The 12,008-nt window shown below is 39.1% G+C and overlaps 1 protein-coding gene across 5 annotated transcripts in view; it reads right to left on the bottom strand.

Annotated features, from left to right (window-relative positions):
* MYO1B (myosin IB) overlaps window positions 1–12,008 on the bottom strand; it is a 107,575-nt gene that overhangs the window by 11,750 nt on the left and 83,817 nt on the right. For 3 of the 5 annotated variants that reach the window (XM_063162493.1, XM_063162492.1, XM_063162496.1), the window contains 7 exons: window positions 10,885–10,978; window positions 10,305–10,454; window positions 8,176–8,244; window positions 6,532–6,618; window positions 6,135–6,221; window positions 3,406–3,492; window positions 250–324 (listed from right to left, as the gene is read on the bottom strand). In XM_063162493.1, coding sequence (XP_063018563.1) covers window positions 250–324; window positions 3,406–3,492; window positions 6,135–6,221; window positions 6,532–6,618; window positions 8,176–8,244; window positions 10,305–10,454; window positions 10,885–10,978 — 649 coding nt within the window. The remainder of the gene's footprint in view (window positions 1–249; window positions 325–3,405; window positions 3,493–6,134; window positions 6,222–6,531; window positions 6,619–8,175; window positions 8,245–10,304; window positions 10,455–10,884; window positions 10,979–12,008) is intronic. The other 2 variants (XM_063162494.1, XM_063162495.1) reach the window with 2 other exon arrangements.

Genomic DNA, 12,008 nt, shown 5'->3' on the forward strand with positions numbered 1-12,008 from the left:
AAAGGCAGGTATATTGAGAAATGCACATTTAGGTATCACAGAAGAGTGGCAAATACTTAGTACCATTCTTATATCTCCAAACATTATCGCTATCCTTTCTCTACAATACCAGAATATTAATTTGTCACTTTTCCATGTGCTTGGACATTTTTTTACAAAGACTATCATAACACAACAGCTACATTTGATAGAAAATAAAAACTTAAAACACAGGAAATGTACATGTACTTTTTACAGATATATACATACAATTCTCTGAAGGGTAAATTCATAAATTTTTCTTCCAGCATTGGCTCTGAAGAATTTCCTGTATTCTCTACGGACCTGGAAAGTTAAACAAACCCTCAAAATGAATATAAAGAATGCATTTGTTTGCACAGGTACTTTTTAAACAAGCTCTATGGTAGAAAACATTAAAACAAGCACACATACATGCAAAGGGTTCCCTGAGATGGGAACATCATCTGCTTACACTTAAATTATGTGAAGCAGACCATGGGCCACGATGTCTGAAAGATACCTCGGCTGACCTGAGCGCAATTATTTGCAAACTTATCAAGGAATTTAAAATGCTTCCCTCCAAAAAGGCAAATTATTTAAATATTGTCAAATTCACAGGATGAATCTATTTTCAAAAGGCTTTTGCATAAAGCTGGACTGGAAAAAGTGAGGCATCACCAGTGATGATACCATTTTCTTGTGCCTGAAGTGACACTTATTTGATGTTAACTACAGAGTTAACTGGTGAATTTTTCAGATTTTTCTCCTTTAAAATTCTTAATATACAGAGCTTGCTATTGTAAAAAGGGTTTTTTTTTTTTGCAGAGCAGACTTGTGCATGAGAAAATTCTTTTCACACAAGTAGTCTTCATTCCAAAAGAAAAATAAGATTTTGGTGCTTGGTAAGAGCAGAGAATCAACACAAAGGTTGCTTAATGTCAGCAAGCTTGATATTTGCTGCCAAAATTTATTTGAAAACCAATAAAATTAAAAAAAAATCAAAAAAGTAATCATCATAACAATTTTTGCAGGTGATATTAATTTTTAATACATACTTGGAAGTGCAAATTTTAGAGTACTTGTTTTGCCTTTTGTATTTTATCAGTGCTAATTAGCATAGACCAAAACTCAGAAAAGGCAGTCAGGGAGAGCCCAACTGGTTTGCAGTTTTATGTGACACCCAGGCTCACCTCAAGTCAGCTGAAACATCCCTCAAATTTCTTTGCAAACTCTGGCACAGTCTGCAACACACCTGTTATGGGTTTTGGGCAAAACCCAGGGAAAACATCGTGGCTTTGCATAATTTACCCCAGAGCAAAATTTAGTGGTTTTAGCTAACTCACTAAGTGTTGCTGGCTTCTCTGTAACCAGAATATAAATGAAAACCCGTAGCATAAAATCCCCTTCAATTTACAGAAAAAAAAATTTACCCCTTTCTGCCTCACAGAAATTCATGCATTTTAAGATAAACCAGCACTTGGAAAGCAAAAATCTGTCACCATTTGTGGACAAATACACCCACAGGTAAACAGATTTTGCTTAATTACACATTAAGATGCACCAACAAAACCGGCAGCATTCAGCTATCATCATTCCATGCAAATTCCATTCAGTGCATATTTTTTTCCTCAACACTTTATGAGAAAAAAAATATCAGAGTTCTTATTCACTCTTTTTCTGCAAGGCTTAGTGCTCTGTAATTAGAGTACATCCTTTATTAATTATTCAGGGATGGTAATTAACACACTCAAAGCCACTCCAACCACAATCATCCCAAATCTCACCATAGATTCTCCTTAATGATCTTGCTTTATATTATTCTTTGCGAGCTGCAAGGTGTGCAAATTAATTTGGAAGAAAGGGACTAATAGACACCCACGCATACTATTGGTGCTGCAGGGAGGCTGCAAAGCAAGCACTGAGAAATGCAAGCTGCTCCAGAAAAGCCTAAATCTGGAAAGTACCACAAATGCTATTAAAATCTACTTGGCATACAATTAAAAAAAAAAAAAACAAAAACCCTCACAAGTTTGGTTTTATCAACTTTAATTCTTCAGCCTCACATGTCATGGGTGAAAACACTTTGCCTTCAAACTACTTGTGGTAACAGTGATATATTGGAATGACAGACTACAGTCTTATTCAGAAAAATCTGTGTATTTCAGGTGAGATGGAAATTGGAAATGTAGCTTACACTATTTAACAAACTCACTGAAAACCAGAGACTGCAGAAATGTATTCCTGCTGTAATGTGCCTTAAAGGTTTTGGAGAAATCAGCTTGCATTTAAATGCTGCTGTTTGATATAAAACGGCCTCTGAGTTCTCAGGAGGGACATATCCTTGTTTTAAAATCATAAAAACAGACCTACTTTGGCAGTAGTACCTAAAGTGTGATTCTGATCTGCAGAATGACTTCTTAAAATGGCTCCTTTGTATTTTCCAGCTCTGGTTTCCATGTATGCATTGCAATGGATTTTTTTTTCATTTATAAATGAACATGTATTATATATAATTATATGTTTTCTAACTATTTTTCCCATTTCATCACTGTCAGGGTAAGTACAAGAATATGAGACCTGAACTCTGCATTGTCGAGTGAATTGTTCCTTTCATACCCCTCCAGTCTACAGTATCCCTGTTAGCAGAAGTCATTCCCAGCCAAACCAAATAGATTCAGATTTCTGCAGTTCTTCAGGACTGCATCTGTAAAACTGTGTTACGTAAATCATTTGGGCACAGACCTGAAACATCTGAAGATGCCATTTTCATAGTCTATTTACAGAGCAGAACTACATTTTTCCAGATTACAGATGTGTTTTCTTTTGCCAACCAGTCCTTGAAAGCAAGGGACGGAAAACAAAACACTTTTGTGCATCTCAATTTTTCTAGGAATCTATGGCTGTCACAAGCCACAGGTAATGCAATGCCAGGCCCCAAAAAGGCTGCTGGATGCAACAGGACATGACCACTGGCTTTACACCCTGCCCTCCTCAAGGCTGGGATCAGGGGTCTACTGTGAGCAGCAGTGAGAGTCAGACACTTCCACCCCACTTCCCATTCTAACAAGCAGAGGTCACAACAAGAAAATACATCCTTGTAATCATTCCAGATAGGACCTTTGCCAAGGTAGGTCAGTTTTTAAAGTCAACAACTGTAATAGAGTCCCTTTTATCTGGCTTTTGTCTTCCTGTGACTGCTGACAAAAATCCCCCAATGCCTCAATGTTGCTGTGAGGCAATTTCATTTACGACACTTTCAGCCAAGTCCATGACAAAGTTAAACAATGTGTAAAAAAAACCATCCCTCCTAGTGAGCCCACACAACTGCTCGTTTATTAATTGTTAGTAAGGTGTGCCACGCTCCACTGAGTTGACGTTGACAGAGGGGAGTGTTGGAGAAAGTACCTTCAGTCCAAGCCAGTAAGCCCAAATGACTGCCACAGCATGCTTACGCCTAGCCTCCTCCTTCAAGCGCTTCAGCTCCCTCCGAGCCTAAAAGGTTCAGAGAGTGAACAAGAGACACAGCCCGGAGCAGACAGCGCCAACGCCGCTCCCACACCCGGCAGGGAAGGGGTGGATGGAGGAGCAGCGCTCGGCCTCGGGCGCCCAACGCGCCACGGGAGCCGCGCGGAGCCACGGAGAGGCTCCAAAGGCCTCCGCTGCTGCTGGCGCGGCATGCACAGGTGGGAATTTGTTATTCAGCCCTGTTATTCACTGTCAGCCCTTCCAGCCTCTGCTCTTCTGTGCACACCTCCCATGAGTTGATTCTGATGGGAGGGCTTGGCCTGCAGTTTCACGATCAAAGTGATGCACGTGAAAATCAAGATTTACTAAAATATCACTATCTAGTCACTTCTTCCACTGGCAAGTGCCTGGGCAGGACAGAATCAGCTCTGAAACTATGTGTCATGGTGACTTTCCAGCATTGTAATAAGGGCTTTTATTCTGCAGGTTATTTTTTATTTTGATCTTTATGTATTAAAAAAAAAATAAATCATCTCCAGCCATGTTAAAATCTCCATGTTAAAATGTCTGTCTGTGGAATTAGGGGTAAAGCCATCAAACCTAGTGCATTCCTCATGTACCTTCCTACCTTTCATCAATCATTCCATTTTAGGAAAGCAATTTGAGGCATGTGTGGGCAACTTAACAGAATGTCGCATTTTAGGAGATACCGGCACATTTTTTGTTCAGTTTTCTGATGAAAACACTCAAGGAAGAGTTCCAGTATTACAGGCTCAGTCAGAGCAGCTGTAGCCCTGTATCTGCACTTGTCAAGCTGTAAGCTATCAGACCTGTGCAGCAGCAGTTCCAGCCTGTGCCAGTAATGCTCTTCTGGTGCAGCTGGAAAGGTTAATGTGCAGTAGATGTAGACTCAGAGATTATGTTTTCACTCATCTGCTTGGCAGAAAAGCTCCTACTGCACAGCAGTGTAAAAGCAAGAGCTATGCAAAGCTAAGTATTTGTCTACCTTGTGAAAAGGAAGGAAACTGAGTACTCGAGGCTCACTCTTGTTTCATTTTTGTTTGTTTGTGGGGATTTTTTGGGTAAAGCAAGAAACTTCTGATGATAACTTTAAAAATTTTTGTTCTAAATATTCCCCAATTTAAAGATAAAAGATCACATCAATAACAAGTTGTCTTTCTTATCAGAGACTGTAATTATTCTTCTAATCTTAATTCAATTTAGATTATTATCTTTATATTCATATATATTATTATATTTAGATTATTTATAGTTAAGGAAAAAGGAGACAATTATTCACTAAATTCCTGTGAGCCAGTTGATAAAAATAACTATTAAAGTATGTTAAAAATTATCCAAATCTACTAAACATTTAAATAAGGAATTTTAACGTGGTTAACAGTATTGCATCCACTGGATCTATCTTTTAGTTCAAAGGACTATCTTAAAACTATGAAAACAAATATCTCTTCTGCAGTACTGAGCAATATTTTGGTGAAAGGAACTCTGGTTAAAAACAAAATAAATTCTCTATGTATTCTGTTTAATCAAATGTAGAGGAAACTGTGTTTCTGTGAAATTATACCATTTCCTAAATATCAAGCTAGAGCTGAAAAGTTCCAAAGACTCCCTAGTATTAAGAAAGTTCTCTACATGTTTGTTTGGATTCCCAGGACTGCCATTTTGCTGGAAATCTAATAGATTTATACCAAAATAGCAAAGGTCAAACACAGCATTATACTCCAGATGTAATTTGAGCACATTTCTCCATCCAGTTGGCAAGGTGTTCTAACAACACACCCAAAACCATAAATAACAACTGAAAAATGTTTGAAATCTAATGCATTTATGGTTTTCAGCTAAATTAGGAATAAATTAATTGAAACCAATATATTTTTGACCTCTTGTGAACAGCATTTCAAATGTTCACATAACCCGCAGCTACAGGCTGGGGATTAGCAAGAATCTTTCAGTGGGACTTTGCTTCTGAAAACAAACAGCTGATGCTGAAATTCCTGTGATTTTTCTAGAGCTGTAAGTTTAGAATTGCAAACTAACATCATTTTCTGCTAAAAGATCAGCTCATAAAATTTTGCTTTACTTGTGGTCATTGAATTTTTTTTACTGGTGCAAATCACAGCCGGAGAATCAATTAAACCAATCATAACTAGAATTTAATGAAACTTAATAATGTTTGAACTTGTAGATGAAGACTGCCCAGGGTACAGATTATAATAAGTGGTGAAAATCTCAACTGGATCACTAAGTGTCACTGAAAGCACTTGTTGGTGGCATGGGGAGGAACACAGCAAAAAACCCCAACCTTCTCTCCCCCACAAACCACACTTTGCATATTGACATGTAGTTAAATGCATTTCCTAATTTCAGATTACTGCAGTCCAGTCATTTTTAATCTAGTCTAATGGCTTGTTAGTGCAAACCTGTACTTGGTTGCCATGCAAAGTATTTCCTACTCTACAAAAAACTGGCATACACAATGCTATCAGATTGATTAGGTGTGGCATGAATGGAGATGGAAGGAATCGATGATCATGCTCTATTATTTAAGAGTGAATTGTATTAGTCATTAATTCTCACTATGAAATAGTGATGAAATGCTGATGTTTTTGAGCAATGAAGGGGGGACATGTGATATGTGCATGAAGTACCTTATATCCAAGCCAGAAAGCCCAAATAACAGCAATAGCATGTTTATTTCTAGCCTCGTCTTTCAGTCGTCTCAGTTCCCTTCGTGCCTGTGATGCATTTGGAAAGGGGATATAGAAAAGCTTAGGAAAGAAAAGGTTACTGCAAGTTCCCATTGGTGCAAGAAAGAAAGCAAGTAACCAGTCACTACAAATAGCAAAAATTAAAGCGTGTCCCAGCTTCCCAGACTGCACCAGCTATGACATGTTAGCAGCAAAGAGAAACCAAAAAAAAAAACCAGTTTAAGCAGTCAAAGCAGTTTAGGGCACCGACAGTATTCCCAGATCACTATCCTGAGGGATATCCTTCTTCATTCCACGTGGGGACACACAGCTGCAGGGTTTCTTGCCATTTTCTTACCTGGGTACCATGCCAGTAAGCAGCAATTACTGTGGCAGCCTCATTACAACGCTTCAGATGCTTCAGCTCCCGAAGCTGTTTCCGAGCCTGCAAACAATTTAAAATGTTCTTTTTGACTAACTAGCTCTTAATATTTTTGAAGTAGGGCACTGCAACTTGTAAATCTAGGCAAAACCAAACAAATATTGCCTCCAAATCCCCAAGCAAAGACATTCATAAATGCTGCCCAGCCTAAAATTTGCTGCTCCAAGGAGGATTCTGTGCTGCAAGGCTGGGAGTGGCAGGTTGGGGGATCTTGGTTCACTGCTCAGTTTTCTCCCAATTTGCTGCATTACCTGGGATATCTATATGTCTATTTGCACAATGGCAACAATATTTTTTTCTCCATACAGTAACTGTCTGATCCATTTAGAGTGCAATAAAGAATAAATCCTAAGTAAATTGCCTGGCTTTAGGTCACACTAAAGGCTGCTGTCATACCAGGCTTTCATGCACAATACTCCTGCAAAAGAGCTTGTTCTCCAATGGCAAACAGAAAACCATAACTCGAGATGATGCTTTTAACCCAGTTTTCTTCAAATAATGCTCATGGGAAAAGACAGCACATCAATAGTTACATTGAAAGGATATTTTTAACTCATTGAAACAAAATCATAAGGACAAAGTAAAAATCCAAAAAACAGCAAAATCAAATCACGTTACCTTATTGCTGGCAAACTTTAAAACCTTCTGGACAGGAGACACTATTTACACCAATAGCTACTAACTGCAGCCCCTTCCTTCCCTGTCTGACAGAAAGGGAACTGACTTCAGAACTAGAGGCAGTTCTATTTCTCTAACTAGAGGGGAAAGCCACCTTTAGCAGGGTGAAGAAAGGCTACTAAGAAAATAGAGAAGCCCAGGATTACTTTTTTCTGAAGATGGACAGCAGTAGTTGCTTTGAGCATCATGGCTGCTTTCATGTGAGCTATGTCATTTTTACCTCCTATTAAAGCATCATTCCTTAAATATCTACTAGGATGCATGATTTTCCCTTCACAAAACACAAACCTCTCAGGGAAGAAGTTGTGGCAAACTGAGGCAGAGTACAAGCCCACAGCAATAAACTACTTTCTCAACACAAGTACACTTTCACTCCTCCACTAAGCAGACAGAGGAGAATTGAAGATTTAACCCAAGTAATAAATTGCCCAGGCAACCCAAACTCTTTATTTAAATCCTGCTTTCAATATGATTAATTCTTTGAGAATCCTATTAAGCATAAAATAACTGCCAACCACAACTTGTTTCTTCCAAGTCAGTCCAGCACTACAGTTGTCCTAAGGCCAGTGGCAGAGCCCCAGAGCATCCTTCTCTGGAGCTGCTGGCCTTCTCAATTCCTTGGCAGAAAATGCCTCAAGGATAACCCAGTGGTTTAGTGCGGTCCCCCCTTGCACTGTTTGCAGGGATTTATAGCCCAGGCAGCACATCCAGGTATCCTGAACTCACCTCTTCTGCAGCAAACATGAGTGTTTAACAATGGCACAGCCACAGCTCCAAGGAGAGAAGGTGTGACAGGCAGGAGGCTCAGTGCACTTGGAAAGTGTTTTCTGACCTGCTCCTTACCTCTCCAAACTGAGACAGCTGCAGTAACAGGAAACTCACCTTCCACCCTCTGATGTACGACTGTACTGTGATAGTTGAACTCTTTATCTTCTGGTATTTCTTTTGTTGCTGTGTTGGAAATAAGTATGTGATGTTTAGAACAGAATATTATGTCTGTTAAACACTGCATAATAAACCTTTCATCACTAACATTTGACAATATGCTTGAGGAGACAAGTACTAAATGTAAAAAGTGAACAATTTCTGAGTGAGCAGATCAGAGTGTAGATTCTGTGTTCAACTCGAGGGGAAACAAAGCACATCAACAATGCTGCATGGACAATGTCACTCTGTTTACAGAAACACTAAGTTCATGGTCAGCAGCACAATTGCACATTAAATGCTAACAGTAAGAGCTTTATTTGTCTTTCCCACCACCAGAGTAGCACACAAACTGTCACACATACTCAGGTTTGTAGGCTAAGCTTTTTACCACCTTTTCATAAGACATGTGCTCTTCCTATTACCCACAGTGCCTTTACTATGGCTGATGATAACTTAGGAAGAGGAAAAAACCGAAAACCATGGATTCCTAGCCAAGATGTTGGAGTACTATTTAGGTATGCCAGGTTGAGCAATAAATTTCCTGGATAGCTGAGCATTTTCCTTCTAAAAAGCTCAGTTCTCCAGTAGCCCAGTGTTTAGTATAATACTAAATTGACAGACTTTGCAGCACGGCTTTTAGACTTGACATTCAGCCCACTCAGTGACAGTGAAAATATCTGTGAGCAAGCTGAGGGAGTCCCCTCTGGGCCACCCTCATGCCACAGCTGCTCTCTGTCATGCCCTGCAAGGCAACAGACAGACAAGTGCCTGCAATCCTCCAGTCAAGCCTCCAGCACAAGGAGTTACTCAAAAAAGCTTTATTCATTCCAGGGATTTCCCATGCAACCTTCCAAAGCACAGTGCCTACCAGTCATGTTGGGTTAGGAGAATGGTGCCTTCCATCCATGTGAAGAGGCTGAGGATCTCTATCATCACCAAAAAAACAACTGCTGCCATGTTTCACCAGTGGCCCAATTGCAGTTAAGAAATCAGCAGTTCCTGGTCATTTATTTGTTTTTATTTCTTTATATTTAAAGCTGTGCCAGTCCAGCTGCAGTAAGTCCATTTAAAATTCATTAAGATTGTGTGAGATCATAATGAAGCCATATGGGCACAATGCAATTCTGTAATTATGCTGTTGGTAGGAACGGGGCTTTCAGTCACACAAAGTCAGAGGGTTTTTAAAATCAAGAAGAATGCTTCAGTCACACTTTTTCCAAATTATCTATACTTCCCTGTAAGTATCCAAGAGAAGTGAACCAAACACTGATGGCTTTCAAAAGGACAAACAGAAGTGCTTGTCAACTGAAAAACTGGGATTTGTCAACTTTGCCACTTGCAGTTTAAGACTTTCTGTGTTTCATCAAGGTTTCTGATATGCTTGTGCTGTTCTCTAGCAACAACAAAATGCAGCTGAGAAGTTCAAGAGTAGCTTTAAAAACAAATAAATCTTTTTTATCAGTCAGTAAGTCAGTATTATTTACTAACTGCCAAGAAAACATGAAAGAGTCGCGTATTAGTGCTGCTCAGTTTGTGGCACAGAACACCCAGTCCACACATAGAACTGAAATTGCTTTGGGATGAACTGTATCAATAATGATAGCAAATTATGAGTTTTAGGAGTTACAATTAAAATAAACCCCTACAGGCAGCATTTTTGAGTCTAAGGCAAGTGTTCCAAATAAGGCAAAACCACAAAAAGGCTTAGGAATGACTGAATTCCACAGAACTGCACATGTATATTACTGAACATTTTTTACACATTAACCATATGTTTTGAGAGTGCTGTAAGTGCTGGGAAGCACAGCATTTTAGCTGAATGAAAAAGACACTTCCCAGTTGAGCCAGAGAATCCTGCTCTCCCAGAGTGAAAGGATTCTGGCGAGCTTTTAAATTTTTTTAAAAACAAGCACAGTGCAAGCAGTTAAACTAAATTTTCTTTTTTCCTGCTATTGGTACATAACTATTAAAATTGAATTCTTTCAACAGCTCCCTGTGCATAATGAGGAAAAATATCCCATGAAGGTTATATGCATTAAACAATGAAGAGAACCCCTCCCCATGTAGTAAGGATGGTATCTTACTGAGTATCTCCTGTACCAGGACGCGATCACGACCTGGCATTTTTTCATTAGCAAGAAGTGAGTCCGGCACTTCCAGCCTCTGTAAATCTTCCCAATCAGAGTGGCCAAGTCCTCCAGACGCTGCTTTCTCAGGTCTTCGAGCTTGAAGAGCTGGGTGTGGGGGTTTGCAGGGTTTTGTTTGACATTGGAAGAAAAACAGCAGGAGAGAAGAGACAAGGAAAAAAACCCATAAGCACAGCTCTTGTAAGAGAAATCTCCTCTTTACTCAAGTCCCCCCTCAGTCACACGTTGTTTTATTCATCTCCAGAGCTACAGGCAGGTACACCAACAAGATTTGTAGCAAATACAATGTCACAAGTCACTGCTCAAAAATTCTATCAAATTAAGGCTGACAGCTATCGTAGAATCTTGATTCACATTGATTTTAATGGGCCTAACATTAAAAATCCCTTTTTTTTATGCTACGGTCATAGCAATACATCAAAGCACTGCGTGGAGAAAAATCTGTGGGAAGCAGGTAGTGAATGATGCTGTCCTCATGAGAGAGGGCTTGATTTTGCAGAAGGCATTTTTCACTTACTGTTCTTGGGTTGCGGATGAATATCTTTGATCTACCGAATGAAAATTCCTCTTCAGGGATTCTCAATTCATTAAACAGCACCTCCACTCCAGCCCTAAGAAGGAGCAAATGAGCTTAACATACATGACCCCCAGCTCTAAAACACCTTAGTTTACATATTCACAGCCTAATTTATGGAAGGTATATGAAAGCATATTTTAAACTTTTAAATAGTGCTTGACATAAGAAGATTGAAAGCCCAACTCATTTACTCAGTAGTTTATTCCACTAAAGGCAAGAATAATCACTGTAAAGACTCAGAATAATTTGATGAAAAAAAGACCAAATTTTATTTTACAGCATCAGCAACAGCCTATTTTTTCCTCTTACATCTATAATTATTTTGCTTAAAAACAGAAGAAAGGAAAAAGGAAGGCTTCACACTAATGTCAGAATGTGAAACAAAGACTGACAAGTTTGACAAATGGCAGTGTTCCATTCTCATCAAATGCATTTTATGAACACCAACAGAAAAAAGGGAAGTGGAACTGTGCAGACCTTTGTGATGATTACTGCAATGCTATTGTTACCAATACTGCACTGCCACCATTCTCTTGATAACCTAAAGACTTATATTGTAGCTATGTTAATCAATTATGAAAGATATTTAAATCTTGCTTTTGGTGGCCATATGTAAAAAGAAATAATAGAAGCTTATTTGCCCATCCCAGGTATTATTTGTATAAAATAAAATGTGGATAAAATGTGAATACTATGCAATTTAAAAGTATCTATTTAATATAACTGATTTGCAAGAGGCATTATCTCATAATTGTTCCCCAATCATTATGTAAAGTTATTCCTGAAAGGGCAGAGGAAGATTGTATGGCTGCCTTCAACAAAATGAGTGTCCTTACACTTTGAAAGCTGGTCATTAAAGCTAAGTGCCCTCCTGACCACTGCAGCCCTCCCAGTTATTTTGAATCCACTGCAGTATCTCTCTCTTACACCCATTCTCTCAGACCCAACTCAGTAAGGCCTGCACTATATTCCTTTTGCAACGCATGCACAACCACTAAAAGCTCAGGATGTGTGGAAGATGGGGATTTCAGCTGGGACAGGTGGGAATACTGCTGTTTGCCTAC

The sequence above is a fragment of the Melospiza melodia genome, chromosome 8, assembly GCF_035770615.1.
Source record: "Melospiza melodia melodia isolate bMelMel2 chromosome 8, bMelMel2.pri, whole genome shotgun sequence".
NCBI lineage: Eukaryota > Metazoa > Chordata > Aves > Passeriformes > Passerellidae > Melospiza > Melospiza melodia.